Source organism: Pomacea canaliculata, linkage group LG3, assembly GCF_003073045.1.
Source record: "Pomacea canaliculata isolate SZHN2017 linkage group LG3, ASM307304v1, whole genome shotgun sequence".
Classification (NCBI taxonomy): domain Eukaryota; kingdom Metazoa; phylum Mollusca; class Gastropoda; order Architaenioglossa; family Ampullariidae; genus Pomacea; species Pomacea canaliculata.
The window spans coordinates 8,090,583-8,113,567 of NC_037592.1; the positions used below are offsets into that span (position 1 = coordinate 8,090,583).

Sequence of the window (22,985 nt, forward strand, 5' to 3'; positions counted from 1 at the left end):
CAAAAAATTTAAAAGATACGTTCATTCACCAATATTCGTTTTAAAATCTTTGAGTTTGACAGAAAATTAAACTATGAAATATTAATCATTGCTGAATTCTTTTGTTGATCCATTTTGTTTACATACAAATAGATACCGTCCTAAAAGCTCACAGCTCTGCGAGGCTATGTTTGGGCAGAAATGGCGGAAAGGATGAGTGGATTAATGCGAGAGGTAGTGGTCGCACAGCCTTTGACAGCACGATGGAAAGAAATTGTTGTCTGTACAGGTGAGAAAGGATTTTATAGAAGACCAAAGCAAATACTACTGAAGTATTATGTAATTTTTAAACAAAACTGTGATCCATTACTTTATAGAACGGGAGTACAACCGACTGATGCTTGTATTTTATTGAAATTGAAAAAAGAATCTACGAGTTCCATCGTTTGAGGTTTCCCTGAGGTAGAGCTAAGATAAAACTTTGAGAACACCCTTAATGTAAAACATTTAAAGTATAAACTCTTCATATTTTCTTTTTCTTATATGTTTTCTTTGTAGTACAAATTAGCGTGTTACTCTCTTGTTTCGATTTCTCAAATGATTAAAACGAGAAGGAGATGGGTGGGAATGATAGCATGGAAAAAACGTCTTTTTAACTTAAGCGTTTGTGACCTGTAGGTGCTTCAGTCAGCACTCTTCAAGATATAAAGGTACCAGATAGCTGCGGAGGCTACACGTACAGAGACAGTGGACTTCAAGGCTCTCCAGCTCGAAACAGATTTATTTACTGGTGAGTCCAGTTGTGTGTAGTGTATATCATAACAAAATCAAAGTACAGTGATACCTCGGTTCTCGAACATAATTCGTTCCGGGAGGACGGTCGAGAACCAAATTGTTTGAGAACCGAAGCAATGAAACCCAAAGGAAATAATGGAAACTGGATTAATTCGTTCCAAGCCCCAGAAAATGCCTATTTACTGGCCTAATTTGTATATAATATGTAGAAAAAATGAGTCTCAACAAGAAATAAGAATAAAGTGTATTTATTAAAACAAAAAAAAAAAAAAAAAAAAAAAAAAAAAATGTACTGTACAGTACAGTACAGTACAATTGTGTTTCATTTACTGTACCAAACTTTATGGCAGGAGGGAATGAATGTGGAGGGGAGGAGGGGGATGGTTATTGTCACTGATGACGCAAGCAAGGCGCATTGGCCGAATGAACGCCATTCGGCTCAACTCGGCTCATCTCGGACGTTCGGATGTTCGAGTTCCAAATATTTGTTCGAATTCCAAGACAAAATTTTCTCGAATTTCCTGGTCGAATACCGATTTGGTCGAAAGTCAAGGCGTTCGAGAACCGAGGTATCACTGTATTGTATAGTTTTAATAAACGGGTTTTGTAAGCAAATAATTTAGGATCTTTTTGGCCATAATTTTTAAAATTTTGTATTCTTTATTGTGAAACAATATATGCCTTCCACAGACACACAGGCATACTCAAATATACACAAACATATATGTTGTTTCATAAAAATATCTGTTACAGGCGAACATCAGGTGATGTGCTTGAGCTTGAAGAATCATCACTTGACATCACGCTGACTGGTGGTCGAGTGCGTTATCGTATGCAGGACACGCCGATTGTTGGTGGAGTTTCTATCACAGAGTCACATGGACATGTTATTGTACTGGTGGCAACTGTTGCCAGTGTACATCGCCTAGTTTTTCCCCATCCTTGCCAAAGTCGACCACAGGTTGGTTTACATTGAATTAACAATTTTACTTTTAGCCAGTTGCTGCTTCTTAAGTGGTAGAAATGAAAAGAAATTTAATATATTTAAAAAAAAACTTTTAGCATTTTTGTCCATTCTGTATCAGTTTGCAAATTTCCTTTTCCTCCTTATACTCAATATCTTAATATTCATTTAACTACTGCAGATAACCTGATGGCCAAGACTAATTTTACATTAGTGTTGATTAAAAAGGAGTGCTCAGACATTTTTTGGCTATCATTTAAAACCTTTATGCTTCTTTCACATCATCTGATTGTGACATCACTCACTGCATTTTGCTGTCATAATGTTGATTACAACAGAAGTACAATCACAGTCATGGCTGATACTTAGCCGCGTTGTTTGAAATGAGTGGTTATAAAGGATGGTGTGGTCACACTATTTGAGAATGATTAATGTAATTCTTTCCTTTTGTTTAGACATTGAAAGACCCCTACCCAACCACCACCAAACCAAGGAAGAGATAATTTAAATTAGCATTTTGTCTATGTGCTTTTTTTGAAAATTATTGTTAGTTTGAGGGTTTATTTTGGATTTGCACAGTAAATTCAGATTAAGAATATTCAGTTATCAGATATTTATAATGATCATAGTGAGAAATTGAAATGCTTCGTTAGTCTTAAGAATAAGGCTGCATGCTATACCTTTGTTTGTTAGTGTTGGAATTGTTATATTTTTTCATCAAACCATATGAAATAAGTATACATATTTTGCAGGATGGTGGCTTTGTCCTATCAGACCATATCTCAACATCCATATTCTATGATGCCTCACTCTCTACGGCCACAGATAGTAAGAACATGCACATGCTGAATCCAGGTGGTAGCATCACAACACATCTTCTCAGTGCCACATCCTTTGTAAATAATGATGGGGAAGCAGTATTTGCTCTTGCCACAAGTGCTGGAAGCATCATCCTTCTGAAACTTCCACCTTTTGGAGTCACAGGTGAGTAACCTTGTTGTGAGCAATGTGTTATACACAAGAGTGTTTTCCCATTTGACTACTTTGCTAAAAACCAAGATGTCATATTTGTCCTCACTCTGTCCATGAATCAGTTTTCATCCCATACTGCTTAGTCATGCTATTCTCATCTCAGATGCATTGTCCAGATCCAAATTCATTTTCCAAACAGTGCTACCACTAAACTTGTTTTCTCCTTTCTCCCATTGACTCCTGTAACTTTCTTTTTACTGGCCTTCCTGGCTTCCCTTGATATAACCCTAGTTGCTGGCATTAAACACAAACAAACAAAGCCTTCCTTTCTTTACCATCTGTATTTTGCAAATCGTGTTTAAATACAATGCTAGCCATCTTATTTCCATAAAACATTCACTCCACTTGTCTTCTTATAGTACTCCACTGGCTCCCAATTTCTAAATGTATTCAATATAAAGGTAACACCACCACCATTCGGTGCAACTTGTAGTGGTGCAGTGGCTTGCATGCCTGTCAGGGAAGAGGTCAGACTAAAATATTGCACCCTGGTCCTCCAGGTTTGGGGTTTTGCTTTGGGCTAACAACCCTCATGTAAAAAATAAAGCTGCTACAGAAACCACAACAGCTGCCCTATGATTCTTGAGGAGAAGGAATAAAGTTTACATCCTCTTTTATTAGTGTCTTAATGGCTTTGCTCCCACCTCCCTATCCATCTCACTTCATATTCACCAGAAATCTGCTCTCTCTTCAAAACTTTTTCTCATCTGTGTGTATATGTATCTTTGCACATGTGTTCATTTGTTCTTTTATTTATGCTTCATGCATTGCTGTAACAGGACTGGACACTTTATAAATATACTATTTATCCTAAATATGCATCATTATCATTAACTATGATGTCTTTGTCCTATTAAAAAAAAACCCAAGCTTATTCTTACTCTCTGTGTCTTACTCTCACACATAAACACACACACTACTTTCATTTCTGACCAACGGCACAGTTCTCTGAAAAAAAAGCACATTGTCAAACATGGTGTGTTGGTTTGTGCTTAGAGTTGGTATTCCAAAAGTATACTGTGAGTGTTTTAGGACAGAAAGAGGAACCTTATTAATGATATGATTCATCTCAAATTCATTAGACTCATCTGCAATTTTTCCTTCTTCCATTCTGTCCTTTCTGCTGTACATTTTTTCTATTTTTCTTCCATGAAAAATAGCAAGAAGCAATACATTTATCATTATTTTTTCAATATACTAGCTGTTAGATTTTGTCATTGATCAAGAAAGTAGTACATGGACAGTAGTAAGAAGACATAGTAATTTGCCTTCCAGATTCAAATTTCTGTTGTTATTACTTGATGTTAAGGTATTGTTATACAACACGAACTGTCACAGTCATCAGTGATGCAAAACTTTGGAGTGGTCTAGTTCCTGGTGTCATCAGGTAACAGTTACAGCATTATAGCACTGTAGCTAGCAAAGTGTACCATTTGGAGATAAGCTAGTTGAAAAACTGTTGGACTTTTTGCTATAGGGTTTTAAGAGTCTAAGCAGTAGAAATGAAACTCAAGTGTATTGATGCTACTGGAATACAGTCATGATTGTTAGTGTTAGTCTTGTGTTAGCTTGAAGTGACCTAAGGTCACCAGCTGTCTCTTACTGTTGCTGGGTATATGTGTATATAAAGTGTGAGAAAGAAATTATTTCCTGTAGTTAGTATGTATATGTTTGCACTTATCTGTATATTGCTAGCATATAAGCATTTCCTGTAATTGCCCTTGGACTAAAAAAGTTGTAATATTCTATTTGCATGTGGGATTTTTTTTTAAATTCCTACTTTCATTAAAGTTTTAAACTTTTTCCAGTGTCTCATGCTTTGTGGAAATCCAAAAAGTGCATGTACATAAGTGTGTGCTTGGTAGTGAATGTATTTGTAAACAGATGTGTTGGTATATATATTTTTTAATCAGTGCATAGAGAGAGAATTATAGCTGTAGATTTGCACATCTAATGCTCTCTGTCACAGTTTATAAAATAAATTTGTATGGTGCTAGGGGAAACCATCAGGCATCAGACACAACAGTTAGCTTGGTGATGCAGTCTCTCTATGGGGAAACCTACATCTTTGCACTGTGTCGGGATCTACGTTTGCGAATATGGGCCACAAAGGTATACTTAGAATCTTATGCTTTATTTGAAAAGCAGAATCATAGAAATGTTTGCTGTATTCTTGTATCTGTCTTGTGCTGTTGTTTTTCATGGTTTTGTTTTTTGCTATCATTTTTGCTGATGTCTGTAGTCAAGGAATCTTATACAATGTTAGGGAGGTGTTTGCAAAAATAAATCTTTTTTGTCTCTACATGACTGCAGTTTAATCTGTCAACTGTGCGATTCAATTCGTAGTTAATATAAATATCATGGATTTCAAGTCTTTATAGATGCAAGATGATCTTCTCAAACATTCAACTTATAAAACAGTAATTATCTCTGTATGTGGATAGATAAACATCTTTTATCTGTTAGACATTTTCTGCTAGTGTCAAAGGCACGGAGAGCGAAAATCTGTTGCTTGAAGGCTGAAAAACAAAGGGTTTTGAAAGCCTTTAGCTTACTCTCAAAATGTATGCTTTAACTGCTTTTTAAAGATTGTTATATGTGATAAAACACTAAATGTTGCTTATGTTGAGATGAGCCATTTCAAATCTTAATTTTATGTCAGTGTTGATTGCCACATTCTAGTCACAAAACTTGTGCATTAAGTGGATATTTGATTTAATAATAATAATATTTATTATACATATAAAAAAGATTTCCAAAGAAGAGGATTTGCGTATCTTTTAGTATTTGCCATTATTTTTGTCATTGTCTTTTTTTAGACAAGAGACTGCGTAGCCACAGTGAATCTTGTTGACATGCTTGGTGAAGCTCCGCACTCTGTCAACACCGCAGCTACAGGTTAGCTTCACCTTTCTTCCATTTTAAGTTGAGAGTCACCCTGAGAGAGGCATTTGTTGAATAGTTTCTTTATCTAAAGAATCTACAATTTTTTTGTTTCTTTATTTAAAGAACTTTTTCTGTTTGTATATCAGGTCATATCATCAAAAGAGTGCAGTCACCAAACACTGGAGCACTTGGTTTATGTGTGTACTTATCATTCCCGGACGTAAGCCAGGTGAGCTTTGGCTTCAATTGTTTGGGTCACAGGTGTATCATATAGTTAGATACAAGCAGCCCATATATGATATAGTAATAAATATGCATAATGCATATAATAAATACACATAATGATTACAATTATTAATTACCATTAGTAGGCAGAAACTGGAACCAGTTAATTATATTGATTTTTTTTTAAAAGGTTTTGTTAAATATTTTTTACAAATCTTTTTTTTATTGTGAAAATCCTTGAATCACTGCATAGACTTTTTTTTTAAAAAACTGAAACTTTCTGGGCTTGTGAAAAAAAATGGTCACAATAATAGCATTCATTTGCCTATGAATTGAACAAGATCTAATCTCCACAACAGCTCATTTAAGGCATTAACTTTATCTGCATAAAACAATAACAATTTTAATAACATATGGAACCAGAAAATTGGTAGAAGTAATTGAAATATCTTATTCAGTTTATACTGATGGAACCTGTGGCAATGGATGGGCGACTTTACATTCAACGAAGAGCAGTTCTGTCACAGCCTGCAGTAAGTTGCGTTTTGTTTTTTTTTTTTTTACATGAAAACCATGAGAATTTTTTTGGCTGCTGTAAAGATGTGTGGATTTGAGTACTTTTGTTACTGAGTACAGAGGTCATGCAACCTCCCAGCACTTCCTGAGATATCAGAAGGTCATGATAATGGGTTTTTTTTTCCCCACTGGTTAATGTAACTACAAAAAATGTTCATGTTCTAATCATTCTTTTTAACCCAAGTTTTTTTTTTTCCATTAGTCTAAGGGGTTCAATTTAAATATTTGATAATTGAGAACTATAATTAGGAAAAGCTGACGTTTTTGTCTTACAGACATGCATGTTACATGGGGTTATATTGGTGTTGCTCTGTTGACAGGAGGATCTCATTGACTTTTGTGTAACGGCAGACCAGCTTGTGACGTTGTGGACAGGCAGTGCCGGGGAAACCATTGCCCGTTCTGCTTGTCTAACAGAGTGAGCATACTAGCAATTAGATAACTGGCACATGGTCCTTAACTTATTACAGTTCAGTTTCTAACAAACATAGTTTGTTGTGGATGTGTTTCCCAATCTGTAAAAAGCTAAAAAAAAATCTTCTGCACAGAAAAGGTTATTAGTGTCTTTGAAACATCTAAACCGTCCTCTGGTGAAAAGACTAGACTTAAAGTAATAGCTTTGCTGTTGGACTAATAACTTTTATGATTATCAGTGCTTAGGAGCATGAGAGTTTTCTTTCTTGTGCCTTGACAGAGCTGGCCAAACAGGTAAATGGAACGAACTACTGTTAGAACCACCAGATAGAGGTGAACCACTTATTCCTCCAAACCAAGATCCACGGGACTTCTACATTGAGCTCATCTTCAGTCGGAAAGAATTTTCAAATCAAGAGATAATCCGTGCTCTAAGTGTAGGTATTGTTTAAAATTAATCCTACATTGCTTCATAAGTTTTACTTCTTTGGGGTTTTTTTAAATTTCTCAATACAGTTGGAATAAGCTGATATTGGTAGCATGCTTTTGTTGGCAGAATGGCAAGGGAGAGTGTGACACAAGTTTCAGCATATTAAAAATAAGCTGATGCAGACTTAACCTCCACATTGCTGCTTTTTATTTTCAGGTGTTTCGACGAAGTCAGGATGCATCCGTCCATGTTGACAATCTTCTGTTCACCAGTGATTTGAAAGATGATGTTATAATGGCAGTGGAGAATGAGGTAATGTCATCAGTTGGATGTTGCTCAGTCCACTTTCAATTTCTCAGTTCATTATTCTGCAGGTCACCTGCAGGGAAAGCGAATAGCCAAGTGGTTAGAGCACTGGCATTCAAACTAAGAGGTGTGACAGTTTCATATTTGTGTAGTGCAGCAAACTTCTTTTGTCAAGAAGGGTTTGTAGGGGCAGGGGGTGTTTTACACTGAGCCAGCAACTAAGGCTTTATCATGGCAAAGCTGCCAGCCCCTGGCAAGCACCTGACACCAAAGATGGTTAGGGAAGGTAAGGCAGTGAGGGAGAGGAGATTGGCACCACCCTTAAGAAAAATAAGGTCTCATCACCTCACTTTCCAGCTATCTGAAACCTAACAACCTTTATCTTTACTTATTCCTTTTATGTATATTTCGTAGGAAACACAAGTAAATATAGTACCATAATTCCTTTTGATTTTTTTTCAAATCCAGAGCAAGTTTTCATGGCAAAGGCAGAATAATTGTCCTTTGTCGGAATACTAATCTGTATCCTTCTGATTTCCTGATAAGCATTACTGTACACCCAGGGTTTTTTTAAAATATTTATCTGGTATGTAATTTTAGCAAGCAGCTCTTTCTGTTATATTTCAGATCAGGGACAATGCTCCAGATTATGAGATCCAGGAAGATGCTTACTATCAGCTGCAGCTAGAACAATGGGGTCGGTTTTATTCCTGCTGTTGCCAGTACCGTGAAGTGAGTGCTTTGTATTTTCTTCCTTAACTTTATCCAATATTATGACCATAGGAGTTACTCTAATTCCAATTTAAACATCAGCTGTAGAGTTTCTTCCCTCACTAAGAATGAACTCAAAAGAAAGTAAGTGTAACTCACTTGGCCAGTTATCTTCCTGTTATGCTACTGGGGTGTGGGAGACCCTCCTTGAGTACTCACCCAGTGATGACCATTACTATTCTACAACTTCCTGCTCGATGACTCTACTACTACATCACCATCTTCAGTTTCAATCAGTTTTGAAAACACTCCTTGCTAAACATCATTTCAGTCATCAGTAATATTTCTGCAACAAAATTATGCCTTGTTTTATGCTAAGGGTTTTTCCAGCAACTTTCCTCACAGTATCAGAATTGATATCTGACATTTGGGTACAGTATGCTGTGGGGTGATAGCTCAGTCATTTTACAGTTGTCAGTTTCCATGTTTAGCATGTCTTCTTACGAGGGTGTACCAAAGTGCTAATTACACTCGCCTCTTTATTTACAAGGCATTGGAAATAATAAAAGTAGTTGTGCTGTTAATTAAGGATTGTTCATATAGATATATTAATGTAAGTTGATTACAGGATGTACTACGATTAATGTTTTGATGAATATTAGTGTTTATCTCGTGTGTTTACGTGATTGTATGGTGTCAAATGGTATGTTTGTGCTTATGCATAATTGTATTGACTCTTGGCTGGATGTCTGTGTCTATGTGCATTTTCATGATTGTAATGGCATGTATGTATTAATACCATGTGTACTATACATGCACAAGTCTAGTGGTGAGCATATATATGCATTATCATGTAGTCCCCCTATGACATTGGGCCCGAAGCCCGAGTCCTTAAAATATTATGTTGTATCTTACGGGGTGAGGGTGAGAAACTAGGCATAAAGTCAAGACATGACAAACATAAATGCAGCCTTAGCGCTACATATGGGTGTCATGTTACATACCGGCTTTTGTGCTAAGTCTCTATTTATTTTCTACCCCTTTGGTTTCCAGCTGATATATGCTCAGACTCCTTTGGAGAGCCTTTAACTGAGGACCAGGATTGTGCTGTATAGGCCTAAAGAAAATTTTCCCCTTTTTTGGTGGGGACTGTGTTAAAAAAAAAATTAGCAGCCTTGTGTTCACCCAGGTAGTTTGTAAGGTCTTAGACCTAGCCCTCGATCTATTCTCTTTTCTTCTATTGTCATATCATCAAGTCAAGTTGAAGGACTAAGATTTTTAAAGGAAATTTTCCCATTTCAATATTTACCTGATGATTTGAATTTCATTCCTTCCCCAACCCCTCCTCCGCTTCTTTACTTTTTAGAAGAAGTCATCAGCTGAAAGAAGGGCCTTTTGATGGTACTCATGGGAAGGTAACTGGCCTGATAAACTACACCTTGCTTATTAGTTTATTGTCAAGGGAGGGAACTCTACGGCTGATGTTTTATTTGATAGTTAACTCCTATAGTCATGTCATCAGGTAACTATTGAAGAAAGAATTTGTGGGGTAAAGACGTTTTTACTTTTTTAGCCAAAAATTAATCACATAATGCATTGTTGACCATTTACTAGTTTTGTGTTTTCTACAATGTACAGTTCATATAAACTGACGATGAAGATTTTTTTTTATTGTGGACAGGTTGGAGCAAAGCTGCAGGGAGTTTTTGCTGACAGTGTTACAGGATTAGTATGCCTGATCAGGAAAGCAAGTATTAGTTACCTTCGACCATGCGAGCTATTGGAGCGTCTATATCTCTGTGAAGGAGAAAGGCTGACGCCAGAGGAGCTAAATGATCTGCAGTTTGGTATAGAAGGCAAGTATTTAAGGCAGCACATGCTTTCCATTGTTCAATGCATAGACATGTATTAAGTACATAGACATATATTTTACTCTGTTCATGAAGTGATTTTAAGTGAGAGATATACATGATCTCCAGAAACAAAAGATATTCTGTACCCTAGTGGCTGTCCTGGTTTCAGATTTTGATTCGGACATGGTGTTCTTTCTCTGCATGTGGCATCTGTTTACAGGGCTGGCTACATTGCCATAATATAGCCTTAGTTGCTGGCACATATTAAAAAAAAACCAATGCTTTCCAACCCCCCCCCCACTCCCTTCAAAGAGTTATAATAAAGGTCAGGTGGTCTATTGGAACATTACTGACCTGGTGTTTAGCAGTAAAATCATGCCCTGAGTTATTTTATCCTCATTTTTAGGTGTTTCTCCACATATGGTAAGTGAAGAGATCTACAAAATCTGCCGGATTGCGCAGCTTATAAGGTCTGAAATCTCCGATGACATTGCAGCACAATTCCTTTTAGAGCTCAGGATGTTGGAGTCACCAGTAGCACTAGCAGAAAAGATTGTTGACACACTTTTCTTTGAAGAAACGTGAGTTTTTGTCTTAACATAGACAAGATAGATACTCTGAGTTTGCACAAATTGCCATAACTTACAGAAAAATAAAATTGTTGGGTTTTGGATATTATGGAAGTGTTTGCTAAGGATGCTGTGTCTTGGGGTTTTTAAACTCTTTTATTCTCCCGCTGCGATCCCCATGACCGACCCTCTACACTCTTTCTCCTTCTATCATCTGTGTTGGCACTTTATATCTCTCAATCTCCACGTCTGTTTAGAATCCTATATCTCTGATTTATAACTTGATTTATAGCTGTTCTTTCTTTTTCTACAGCGACTTAGAGTCAGAAGTGGGAGAAGTGGTGAAGATGAGACTTCAGGACGTGAAAAATCTGCTGGAAAGTCTAGATCTTCTGCAGCAAATTCTTGACCTCCAGAACACTGCAGATACCCAGTCATTTATGGATGATTCAGGTGAATGTTTTTTGTTGTTGTTTTTACTGTAATGTATATTTCTTTGATTTTATGTTGAGTAATGTAGAGTTGTAGATTGACCATTCCATTGTAAAGGGAGAAAGTATGTGTGCAAAGGATGAATATGGAACTTGTAAACATGCAGATTATGTAAAATAAACAAAGAGACTAGTACGACTGGGCAAGTTTCAGTGTTTTGTGAATTTTATTTGGTATGTTTTTAACATGCTCTTTCTTTGTTTCAAAAAACGGTGCCTGCTACTATCAGGCTACTATTTAAATTCTGTATGTGTATTCTTGCTGCTTTTTAGTCGTCATTTTTTTTTATTCAACAAGAAATTCCTAGCAGTTTGCATTAGCACTTGATAAACTTCACTCTTTTGGCAGCTGCAGATGCAGTTCGTCATTTGAACTACAGCCATTTGTTCACAAGCACAGAGGCTTCAGCTATTATTTCTCGCTCATTCGAACAAGTGTGTCTGACACGCCTGTCTTTTCTGCGGGACTTGATTATACTGCAGGTCCTCTCACTGCGCCTGGGAAAAAAGGTTGGTGGTACTTCACAGATTATTGTGCACAGCCACTTTATATAAAACTTTTTTGCACACAGATGTGTGTGCATGCACCCTGCGCTTATTTTTTACATCCTTTTTATGTGGTCAATATTTGCTGTGAGTTGGTTATTTGGTGTTGGGCTGATGTAAGTCATTAATGGCTTGATTAATATTTTTTTTTTAATAAGTTATCGTTACTTATGTGCAGTACACCCCAGGAACTGGAATCAACCAAAATCAGCAGCAGGAATTGCTACAAGTCTATAGTAACTTAGTGCGCAGCTACAGTATTCTGTACTGGACAACACAGGCCCTCACCGTTACCAATACAACTGCTGCCTTGTAAGATTATTTTGCTTGAGGGCAGATATTTTATGTAATTGTGACTTTGATAATAACTACATTGAGAGTTGTGCAGTTTAGTTTCAGTGCTTGTTATGTCGTGCAGCAGGATTAAGAATTGTTTTATTCTTTTAGATGCTAAATCATAAGTGCCATGCATACTTCTTTGTAAAGAATTGTTTTCAGACCAGAAGAATTGATTAAAGGGCTATAGCATATGTAAACAGCATGAGACTTTGTGGTCCTTTTGATGTCTGATGTAACAATGTTTGTAATCTCAGGGATAGGAACATCCGTCGACTGGCCAGTCTGGAGCTGCAGGAGAGTGGCGGTTTCTCACCATCTTGCCCAGGTTATTTTCTCAGTTTATTTCAGATTTTCTTGACATTTGGAAGTTGTTTAAATTAAGGAGTTTTGTTTACTGCTTTTTGAAAGGCAGCTTTCTTTAATAGAATCTGCTCTTATTAAATTCTTTGTTGTTTTGAGTTTGCTTTTTTATTTATATCACTTGTCTTGTTAGCCAGAAGGGTTCCTATTGATCATGTGGTGTCATATCTTGTTGGCTTTCTCTTTCAGCTACCGCTACCCTGTCAGTTCTTGAATCATTTGTCCGAGCGTTGGGAGGTACTCGTGCACGTCGACAGGTTGCTCTCATGCAAGAGCAAGATTCACTAGCTACATGGTCACATGACTTGATGGCATTTGTTCAGGCATTGGAATCGCTGGTGTATCCTTTATTATTTTGTTATAGTTAATTTGAATGGTGGCTTGCCTTTTGAATCTTTTTGTTCCTGCGGCAGTTTCCAGTTAATGTGCTTTAGACACATGGCTAAATGCTTATAAATAATGCTTTAAAACTGACACCAGAGATAATGGAGATCTGTTTAGTCAACATTTATTAGCACTCATAATAGTGGATTTGATATCAGAGGACAGAATGCTTCCTCTTAATTTTAATTGAATTATTAGATTGAAACTCCTTATCACGTACTAAAAAATGTTGGGTTTTTTTTTTTACATATAAAATATATTGTAGTTTGATTTTTTAAAATTTATGCTTATATTTTATGTTATATACAGGGCATAGCATTGTACGCCGTTCGGCGCATTTACGCCGACTTGACTTCTGACTTACGCCGATTTCGAAGTAGCGTACGCCGATCGCGCTCGCCTCGTCAGTAGCACATTTTGTACTCAAACGGTCTCCGGTTCCCAAACGGTCTCCGATTCTTGCATTTTGTGTTACTTCCTTTGCGCGCCACACGTGTTGGCTTTAGTCAGTTCTTACGCTGCGCGGCATTTGCGAGTACAAAGAAAAAAGCTTGTGGTACGTTCGACGATGGCAAGATCTGACATCGTACGGCGCGGTGAGCTATTCAGCGTGTGGTGGGGTGGAGTTTCGCAGGACAGGTTTCCTCTCCTGTGTGCAGCAGCAAAAGCGTTGCTCAGTTGCTTCCTTGGCCCAATTGTGGAATCCACCTTCAGCGAGATGGGAAAGATCCTGTCCAAGGAAAAGACCAACATGGATGTTGACACATACATGGCCATGCAGACTGTGAAGTCAAGACTGGCTACAGCCAAGAAAACAGCAGTGGAGTACTTTGCTAAGGCAGACCCCATCAAAGAACCTGTGAGCAAGCAGCTAGTTGAGAACATGAGGAATGCTTGGATTGACAATGAAGAAAGAAAAGCCACAAACCAGGAAACCAGGAACAAACTTTGCCATGAAATGGGCTTGGAACCTGATCAGAAACTGCCGTCTAAAGCAAAAGAAAAAAGGAAAATACTGGATGAAGCAGTGCTCGAAAGAAAATCTAGCAAGAAGCAGAAAACAAACAGCCAGAATGACAATCCTGACCAAGAAAGGGTTGTCAACGGCCAGAAAGCAGATGCTGTCAAGGATAATGTTGTCAACAGCCAGGAGGATGCTGGGGAGGATATATCTGACCAATTAGTTGATGTGGCAGTTGTCGCAGACAAACCAAAGAAGCAAGCAAAGCTGTCTTCATTCTTTAGATTTGACTGTGCATAGAAAAGAAAACAATGCAAACTGATATTGTGACAATTCCTGCTAGTTTTATTGACAGCCTAGTAAAGTGTCAAGGATAATGAAGATGCTAACCAAGGAGTGAATGTTGTCAGCAGCCAGAAGGGTGCTGGGGAGGATATTCAAAACGCTGACCAAGTAGTTGAACATTGTGACAGTTGTCGCAGACAAACCAAAGAAGCAAACAAAGCTGTCTTCATTCTTTAGTTTTGACAGTGCATAGAAAAAAAAAAACCAACGCAAGCTGATATTGTGACAATTCCTGCTAGTTTTATTGACAGCCAAGTAAATAATTATATAAGTATAATTTGTGTGTGTGTGTTTCATTGGTCACAATGGATTTATGTTTGGTATACATGTGTGTGTGTGTGTCTTGTTAATGTTATTGTGAATGAAAATATTTGCAAAACGTTGCAGGAAAAGGGTGAAATTAATGCTTCAAAAACTGAAAATCTTTCAGCTGACCCCCCAGTAGGGGTTTTGCCCCTACACCCCACCAGGGGTACGTCGGCCCCTGGACCCCGACCCTGTAAGCGGAACTCAAGTTTTCCAATGCTATGCCCTGTATATAGTTTTATATGCATTTCAACATTTGTCAAGATTCATTGTACTTTTTTTTAATTTTCAAATTATAATATACATCTTTAACTTCTGACTAAGCTGGCCTTTGAGCGACGAACCCATCTTTCCAGAATTTTTGGCAGGCACCTGTCAGTACCTAGCATTGCAAGAATATATTCGTCAGCTCCGACCGTGGTGCACATGGAATGATGCTGCTGCCATGTTCTTCCTGGGGCTGTCTTACCTCCACTTTGAGTTAGTATTCTTCCCGTCTGTCATTGATCTGTGATTTTTTTGTTTTTCTTTACACAACTGCTAGGTCTTGCCTTTTGGGCAAGCTAAAGCAGAGATTTATAAATTTCTATCGCTGTAAAGGAGTACAAGCTTTAGGTATCCTAAATCGGTTTTGATGGTGGCCTGCTTAATGTTTATTTAAACATCTCAGCACCATACCCTCATGGCATTGGTGAGTGTGATAATTTTTAACTTAACTGAGGCAGAAGATGGTTTGAGAATGGCTTCATCTTTTAGGGCTTGTCAACTCGGTTTAGACCTCTTTTCCTTGCATCAGCTTCGGCTCCTTTAGAGGTCATTATTCCGGGGGAGATAATTCATTTGGTTAAAGAGCAGTTGTTTCCACTAGGCTTCTACTAGTTGGATCATCTGGTAAATGAGAAATGATAATTTTGAAGGAAATTTTGTTTTCAGTGAAGCTCAGAAGGCACGGCAATGTTTCATTAGTGCAAGTGAAGGAATTGCCACAGAGACTTTCCTGTCACATAGACTACTTCATAGAGAAGAAGCCAGTCACCCTCAGCAAACTATCCTGTTCTACTTAAAGGTAACCTTGAAAGTGTATGAAGTGTAAGATTTACTTAAAACATGTTGTGAGTTAATGGTTGATCATCAGTTGGGAGTAAAGGAAAAGTGGTGTACTGAAAGGTATCTTTTATTTAAGGATAATTATTTTAAAGATAATTTGATAAAGCCACTTTCTTTGTCTCAGCTTGTGGCTGTCAAACTATGTAACTGTGAAGTCTTTAAGCAATGTCTGTTGAATAATCCAGGTCATTAAGCTGTTTGAAGAGTATGGCATGCCAGACATTGTGATCTCCCTTGCAAATGAGGCTGTTCGGCAAGCAGAAGATGATGATCCTAACCTGGTAATAACAATAGGAAGCTAATGGATTATAGTAATGTAGACAAGAATTATTTGGGATGCAGCTAATTTACTGGAAAAAATAGAACCAGTTGTGTTCTGAAGATGATCAGAAAGGATAAATTACAAAGCAAATTGGCTGAACTAATCATATTTTTTCATATGTTATTTAGCTAAGACATGCATATAATTAAATTTCTACATGACATCTAAGTATCATTTATTCCTATCAGCTGGCAAGGCTGTTGACTGTAGTTGGGTAAATCCATGATGAATATATGCAGTTTATTCCAGAAATAATAACACATGCAATGTGCAGTCCCTGCTGCATTAAAAGTGGGTAGACAGACATTAGCAGGCCAAGCTTTCTTAGGGTTTTTGTTTTTCCTCCCCCTTTACGTCTCCTTGTAAACTAAAGGGTTGACTGATATCTGCTAGACCAACAATATTGTGTCATCTGTTCGGGCTGTGTATAATTTCAGGCTACCTTGCAGTCAAAGGTGTTTAAATATCAGCTGGAACTTGGTCACAATCAAGAGGCTTATACTGCTATGATGGCCAACCCAGACCCAACTCGGTAAATATTGTTAAGCTTTTTAGCTTTTCCTGTAATCATTTTGTCTGTGTTTTGTTTTTGATCTAAGGAAAGAAGAGCTATACCTGACTTGGAATAGGTTAAGTGGAGGAAAGGTAAATTTTGTTTTTATAGCATTTAGCATATCTGTCCTTGTTACATGTTTCAGGCGTAAGGACTGCCTTCGTCAGCTTGTTGTAGTGCTTTGCGAGCGAGGAGAATTACAGACCCTTGTTGAGTTTCCATATAAGGATATGCAAGAGGAGGTAAATGAATTGTGTTTCTTCTTTGTACTATATGGAGTTATACTAGCTACATCAAATTCCAGCTGTCAGACCTGACCAGTGAACAGGGAGAACATAAAGTCAACCAACTCCCGTCCCTCTTCCCAATTCCACCCTTGCCAGTGAGTTTTTTGACCGGCTTCATGCAGTTCAGATATGTTTTTAAGTTACCTTGTTTCTGTGGCTTCTTGGACTTGCCGCATGGGGCCTGTGGTGTGCTGAAATCTCTCAGTTCTAACATATTTGCTGTACCAACTGCCTGGCCTGCTCTGCAGACTTGTGGGGTTTCCTGCTCTTTGTCCTTAGAATAGATGGGTGCTGGTGGTCAGAGATGAACACGTCAGGAAAGTAACACCTCAGCTGGGTTTATACACTCTGTCTTCTTTAGAGCGAATAAGGTGAGGTTAGACAGCCATTAACACCTTGTCCCTCCACTCTGAGTGAAAGCAGTTTTACAGCACCACTACTTTTTTTGGGTGGGGGGCGGGGGAAGGTTACACTATGCTGCCTAACTTGAATTGAGTTCAGTAAACTTTCTTAGTGTTATTTATCACGCATCCCACCTTTTCGTTATTCTTCATATAGTCATGTCATCTGGTACAGTACGAAGAAGAAATGCCGTTTTTGATGGTAAAATTTCTTTGAGTACTTATCAGATGACATGATCCTTTAGTTCCCTCCCACCTCTGTATTGTGGGTTTCTTCTCAGCCAGGGGAAGAACTGGAGAAGAGCTCACTGGCTGGGACGGGTGGGATTGGGATGAGTTGGTTGATTTTGTGTTCTTCCTGTTCATTTGTCAGGTCTGACCAATTGGTAGTGGACAGCTGGAATTGATGTAGCTAGTCATGATAACTCCATATAGTCATATCATCTGATAAGTACTCAAAAGAATTTTACCATCAAAAATGGTATATTTTATGAGGATAATGCTCAGCTTCCTTATGATCAACCTTGTGGGAAAAAGAGCTGGATGTTATAAATCCTTGAGCTTATTTAAATCACAATGCAAAATACTAGTTTTATTTTGTTATTTTTATCATCAGGTTGAAGTTGTGTTAGAAAAGCGAGCTCGGTCTGTGGATCTGGCCACACACAACTACTATGACTTGCTGTATGCATTCCACATATACAGAAACAACTTTCGCAAAGGTCAGTTGATTCCTACTGACTGCTATATAGGTGATTATAGTAATTGGAGCATGCTGACTGCTTGATCAATGCTGGCCTGCTAGCAATGCTAGAGAATTGAAAATAAGAAAGTGTTATTGCTGACAAGCCTTTTCCCCCTTTGATTTAAAACTTTTATGAAGCCCAAATCCAGAAGTTGACTGAATAATCCATACTATCAAAGAGATTTTTTTCTTATAGATATTTGTAGATATATGGATATCTTCTCCTTTCTGTGTGAGTGAGAGTTGTTTGTTGTAATGAACTTGTAATATGTTAAACATTTATGTTGTCAACAGCTGCCAGCATTATGTGTGAGCATGGAATGCGTCTAGGGCAAGAGATACCAGGGTTAAAGGGATTGCAGCGCCAGGCGCAGTGCTACTTGGCAGCCATGAATGTGTTGCGGCTAGTGAAGGAAGACTATGCATGGATTGTCAAACCAGTGCTATGCACAAAAGATGTGAGTAAATCTGTCTGTTTCTGTAATATTAATTCCCATTTCATTGTGGCCACCCACTCAACACCAATATTGGGTAAGAGGCAAAGATGGTGAGGTGAAGAACATATATGATCCTTAATTCAAGGTAATTTTGTAGCAGATAGATTTCCTAGAAGAGATGAGTTTGGGGAGATAGCACAGTGAGTCTGTATCTGATTCATGATTGTATCTGTACAGTGTATTATGCTGTTATGCATCAGTCCCAGGCTCTGTTTCTCAATGTTTGTCCTAGATTAAATATTTGGTTGTCCGAGAATATCAGAAACACTACTAATAGAAACAGAACATGGATTTAATATGGTATGAGTGATGACAACATGAAATCATTGCATAATTGTCATCACAAGTGAGGATTAGGTTTAGAATGCTTGTTCTAGTCTTTTGATTTAAAAATACTAGGAAGTACTGATGACAAGCTGATAACTTTGGCTTGTTTATTTTTTTTAAAAAAAACAGACAGAACTACCATCTGATGCAGACAGCCCATACAAGCACAGTGTTGATGGCAAAGATAAACAGAGGTCACATGGTGAGTCAAGACACTATAACACTTCACAAAGTGTTATAAATCCTTTGGTTTCGTGTCAGAATTTTCTAGGGAGCTGTTGTGTACATTTTTTGGGATCATACTTGTTATAAAACGCTGTATTACTTAAAGATCACAAGGGTTTGGTGGTTTATTTGGTTTTTTTTATGGGGGTAGCTATGTAATATGCACTCTGCTTATTTATTCCTTGTTTTCAGTAAAGACTAAAAGTTTTCAAGTTAATGATGATGCTAATGTTGAGTTTGAAATATTTCTCTTTTGCAGACAAGCAAAAGGTAGAGCTTCTAGAGCTCAGTCAGCTTGAAAAAGAATATCTTCTCCTAGACGCTCGTTTACGACTTATTCGCAAAAATCCTGATCCATCTCTTATGTCAGGTAAGTGTTTCCACAGAATCATTCCTGAGACCTCTTGCCTTCCTCTTTTTTCCTTTCTTTAACACCTTTCATTTAATGTCTTGTTTCTCCTACTTATCCCTTATCACTATTCTCCTTTTTTCCACATTTTTCTGTCTCAAAGCCTGAAAGGTGAAAAAGAATAGGGTCAAAATTCTGTTTTTAAAAATTTTTTTTATTATTTAAGTGGTAATTTTTCAGATGACCTGCTTTTAAATTTTTGAGACGAGAGGACAAGGTCTCTTTATTCATTTTTATAGTATAATTTTTGAATGATGAGTATTAAAATCTCCCTGAATTGTTCTTATAGAGCCCACTTCTGAACTTCCAAAAAAGGTCAATGTGATGTTACTGGAGAGTATTACAATTATGTCTTAGAGAATTAGATATTCAGGCATTTGTGTAACTGCATAGGGCCCACACCTGGAGCACATGAAATGGTGGGAATACTGGTGAATGCTGGGCTCTATGATTTGGCACTTACTGTGTGCCATGCATTTTCCATCAGCCTGTATTCTGTATTCAGCTCTCTGGCTCTCAGGTGAGAATCCTTTCATTAATATTGTCCTTATTTGACTTCTAATTTGTTTGCTGAGACAGGTGCAATGAATGAGATCATTGTCTTATACTGATGCTATGTATCCTTTGAAACTATTGCAAAATCATCTCCTATCATCTGTCAACATTTTCAGATGTGTCAACCTGTCTCGGGCCAGTTCCCACTTCATGGTGATTGACAACAATGAGGCAACAGCAGCGTGGGAGTGGCTGCGAGAAAATGACATCCGGTCAAACACTGCTTGCAGAGATGGCAGGTTAGAGACAGTAATGTCCTCTACAAAGATTTTGCCAGGATTTTTTTTTTTTACCTTCTTCTACTTATTCTCCCACTACATCTACCTGAGCAATTTTTAGTGAGAATGCCCTGTATCTTCTTCGGCCTCAAACCCAATAGAGCATTTGATAACTTGCACATACTAGACATCCATCTTTTTTATGCTAGATGCTCAAATCATCATGTCACTCACTATGTCAGATTTTCACATCATGTTTGAGACACATCACCCATAATTTACAGTGAACACCATTCTGCTAAGGTCACTACTCATCAGTTTCTTTTTTATCCAGTGCTTCCGATCATGCATGGAGACTTCTGCAGTGCTACCTGGAGCGCTTTGAGGAGTCTGATGTTCGTTACCACCGCTGTGTGGCCGAGAAACTCTTATCTGAAGGTTTTCCTCTTCCTGCCTGGCTGGTGAACTCCTTCAAGGTAGGACAGCTGTAGTTTGTTTTTATTGTAGTTTTATGCACTAATGGTTTTCATGTAGAGTGAAGCTGGAAATCATCAGGTAACTGACATTGCTTGCAGTAGTCAACAGTAAATTTTCAGCATAAGAAATTTCTTAACTAGGGCATCACTCAGAGACTTTGGTCAGTGAGAAACTCTTGTGTGTATCAGGTGCTAAGTGCTTCTCAACTTTTCCGGGTGTACCTGGACTATGATTTACTACAAGCTGCTGCACAACTCTGCATGGAGTACCTGGATGCCTTGTTGGGGGTACTTCAAGGCCAGGATTCTCCAGCATTTGGGCTAAAGGTGAGTGGTCTTCAGCCAAACATTCTAATTAGTATTTGACAACCTCTTGTGGAGTTTTTTGTTTGCTCTAGCTAAAATATTTTGGCATTGGTGAAAATCATGGAAATTCCAACTGGCCAAGTAATGAAATGGAAGATAGCTGGCTATGCACGTAAAAGGTTTTTTTCCTGTCTTATAGTCTGCATGTATATTCAACATCTTGTATAATGCTATCTCCCGCCAAACATCCTAAAGTTGTATTACAACATTTTATCAAAGATTAGTCTCCCCTGCATAACAATAGCTCTGTCATTTGCATAGCCAGAAGTGGACAGCAGCATGAACAGTGACTCTTGTCACACTTCTCACAATTTTTTTTGCCATTCATCCATACACACACTTTCTTACGATTAAATGACAATTTTTTTTTTTTATTATTATTAAATATATTGTTGGGTGAAAATAACTGACAGATGAAGTTTTTACTCTCTGCCAACACCCAGCTGTAATCTTTGCTTCTGCATTCGACTTAATGCTGGGTTGGGCATCTCCTGGATTCATTCAGACTACCATATGGTAGTAGAATGTTCTAACAGCACATGATAAAGTCCTTCCAATCTTTGCTACTGTTACATTTAGAGACTTCTCTCTGAATGCTTACCTGTCCTAAACTACCTTTTTCCAAGAACCAGTAAATCAGAATGCTTTTCGGCCTAGTTGACTTAGCAACATTAACATGCTGAGTTAACCAACTATTCTAACCTATGTTGTTATTGAAGTCAACATGGGACTTTACCTTCATTAATTGTTTTGTTATAAATTAGCTTTAGTCATGACACCTATTATAGAGATTTAAGATTTTATGGTCATGACGTGATATACTAAGGGGTACATTGCGTCAGTCACATAGCTTCCTTAAAACTTGAGGCTGCAGATCAATAAAAATAGCTTCTCCTTAACCAACCATTTGCAAAATGATACAGGTTGATGATGATTACAATTTCTGCAACATTTTTAGATGAAATCTGTGCTGGCAAAACTGTACCAAAATCTTAAGTTAGGTTGTGTTGCCAACTGTAAAATTTAGAAACCCTTGAAATCCTTTTGTTGCATTTGTTCTACGTGTACAATCATATGTGGCAGTTATATTTTGAAAAGGGCTTAAAAGAAGTTAATTGTAATAGGGGCTGCTGCAACATGGTCCCATGTCAGTGTGGGTGCCCTACACATGTGTTGACCAGCTTTTGAGGGCACTTAAACAGCACCAGGAAGATGACTCCTTCAGGCAGGTAAGATGTCACACAACTACTTAACTAATGAAACATCATGAAATCTTAAAATATTATCTTGAGACTCTTTTTTAAGTAGGCTTGGGATTTAACAAATAATTCTGCTGCAATGCAGTATATCCCCAGAAATCATACAAAACCCATGTTTTTGCATTTTTGTTTTTCTTTGTTGACATTGTCACTTACAGCACAATAGCTTCAACTGATTTTCTTCATTCCTTGCAAGTCAAGTTTGTAAAAGATCTTTCTTTTCGAGTTGCTTATTCGATTTATTTATGATCAAAAATGAAGAAGTTACCTTACATTTTGTTGTGTATGACTGTTTATAAATGCATACATGTGCACACCTAAATATAGCAAAATGCCAATTCTATATGTATCATTAATTTTTGCCTTGTTTTTGCTTCCAGCTATACAGACAACTTGATGAAAAAATTGCAGTTTATCAAAAGAAGATTTCAGAATTGTCCGGAGTTAGCTGATTTGTGAAAAAGACATTAAAATGGGACATAGCTGCTACTTTGTGGAGCAACATGGAAAAGACTTTAAAATCATGTGCAAAATTGTTTTCAAAATCTGACTCTTCATCGTTTTAATGGTGACTTAAAGGAAAGTAAAAAAGTTGGAGTTCATGTGATTAGTATGAAATGTGATGTATGGTGCTCTGGTGTTTGTGTCATGTAAAAATGCATCATGTAACTGATTAACAAAGATATATTAAAATATGCCTTCAACAGATGCTTTGAGCTTACCCTTACTATTCCACACTGTTGTAATATCTTGTCTGTGCAAGCAG

At 37.6% G+C, this 22,985-nt stretch overlaps 1 protein-coding gene across 1 annotated transcript; it reads left to right on the plus strand.

Annotated features, from left to right (window-relative positions):
• The first annotated feature begins 120 nt into the window (after window positions 1–120).
• LOC112560126 (nuclear pore complex protein Nup160-like) lies at window positions 121–22,928 on the plus strand. The gene is given in 36 exon segments (XM_025231713.1): window positions 121–268; window positions 658–769; window positions 1,528–1,735; window positions 2,491–2,722; window positions 4,080–4,118; window positions 4,121–4,157; window positions 4,768–4,882; window positions 5,590–5,668; window positions 5,803–5,885; window positions 6,340–6,414; window positions 6,778–6,875; window positions 7,152–7,308; window positions 7,518–7,613; window positions 8,235–8,339; window positions 10,000–10,174; window positions 10,578–10,752; window positions 11,054–11,193; window positions 11,581–11,741; window positions 11,956–12,089; window positions 12,371–12,441; window positions 12,666–12,816; window positions 14,797–14,952; window positions 15,406–15,538; window positions 15,765–15,860; window positions 16,339–16,433; window positions 16,600–16,696; window positions 17,759–17,864; window positions 18,182–18,345; window positions 18,841–18,913; window positions 19,196–19,306; window positions 19,739–19,865; window positions 20,017–20,139; window positions 20,453–20,594; window positions 20,784–20,921; window positions 22,085–22,189; window positions 22,600–22,928. Coding segments are annotated over 36 exon segments (4,269 nt in total). The 5' UTR covers window positions 121–180; the 3' UTR covers window positions 22,672–22,928.
• Window positions 22,929–22,985: the final 57 nt, after the last annotated feature.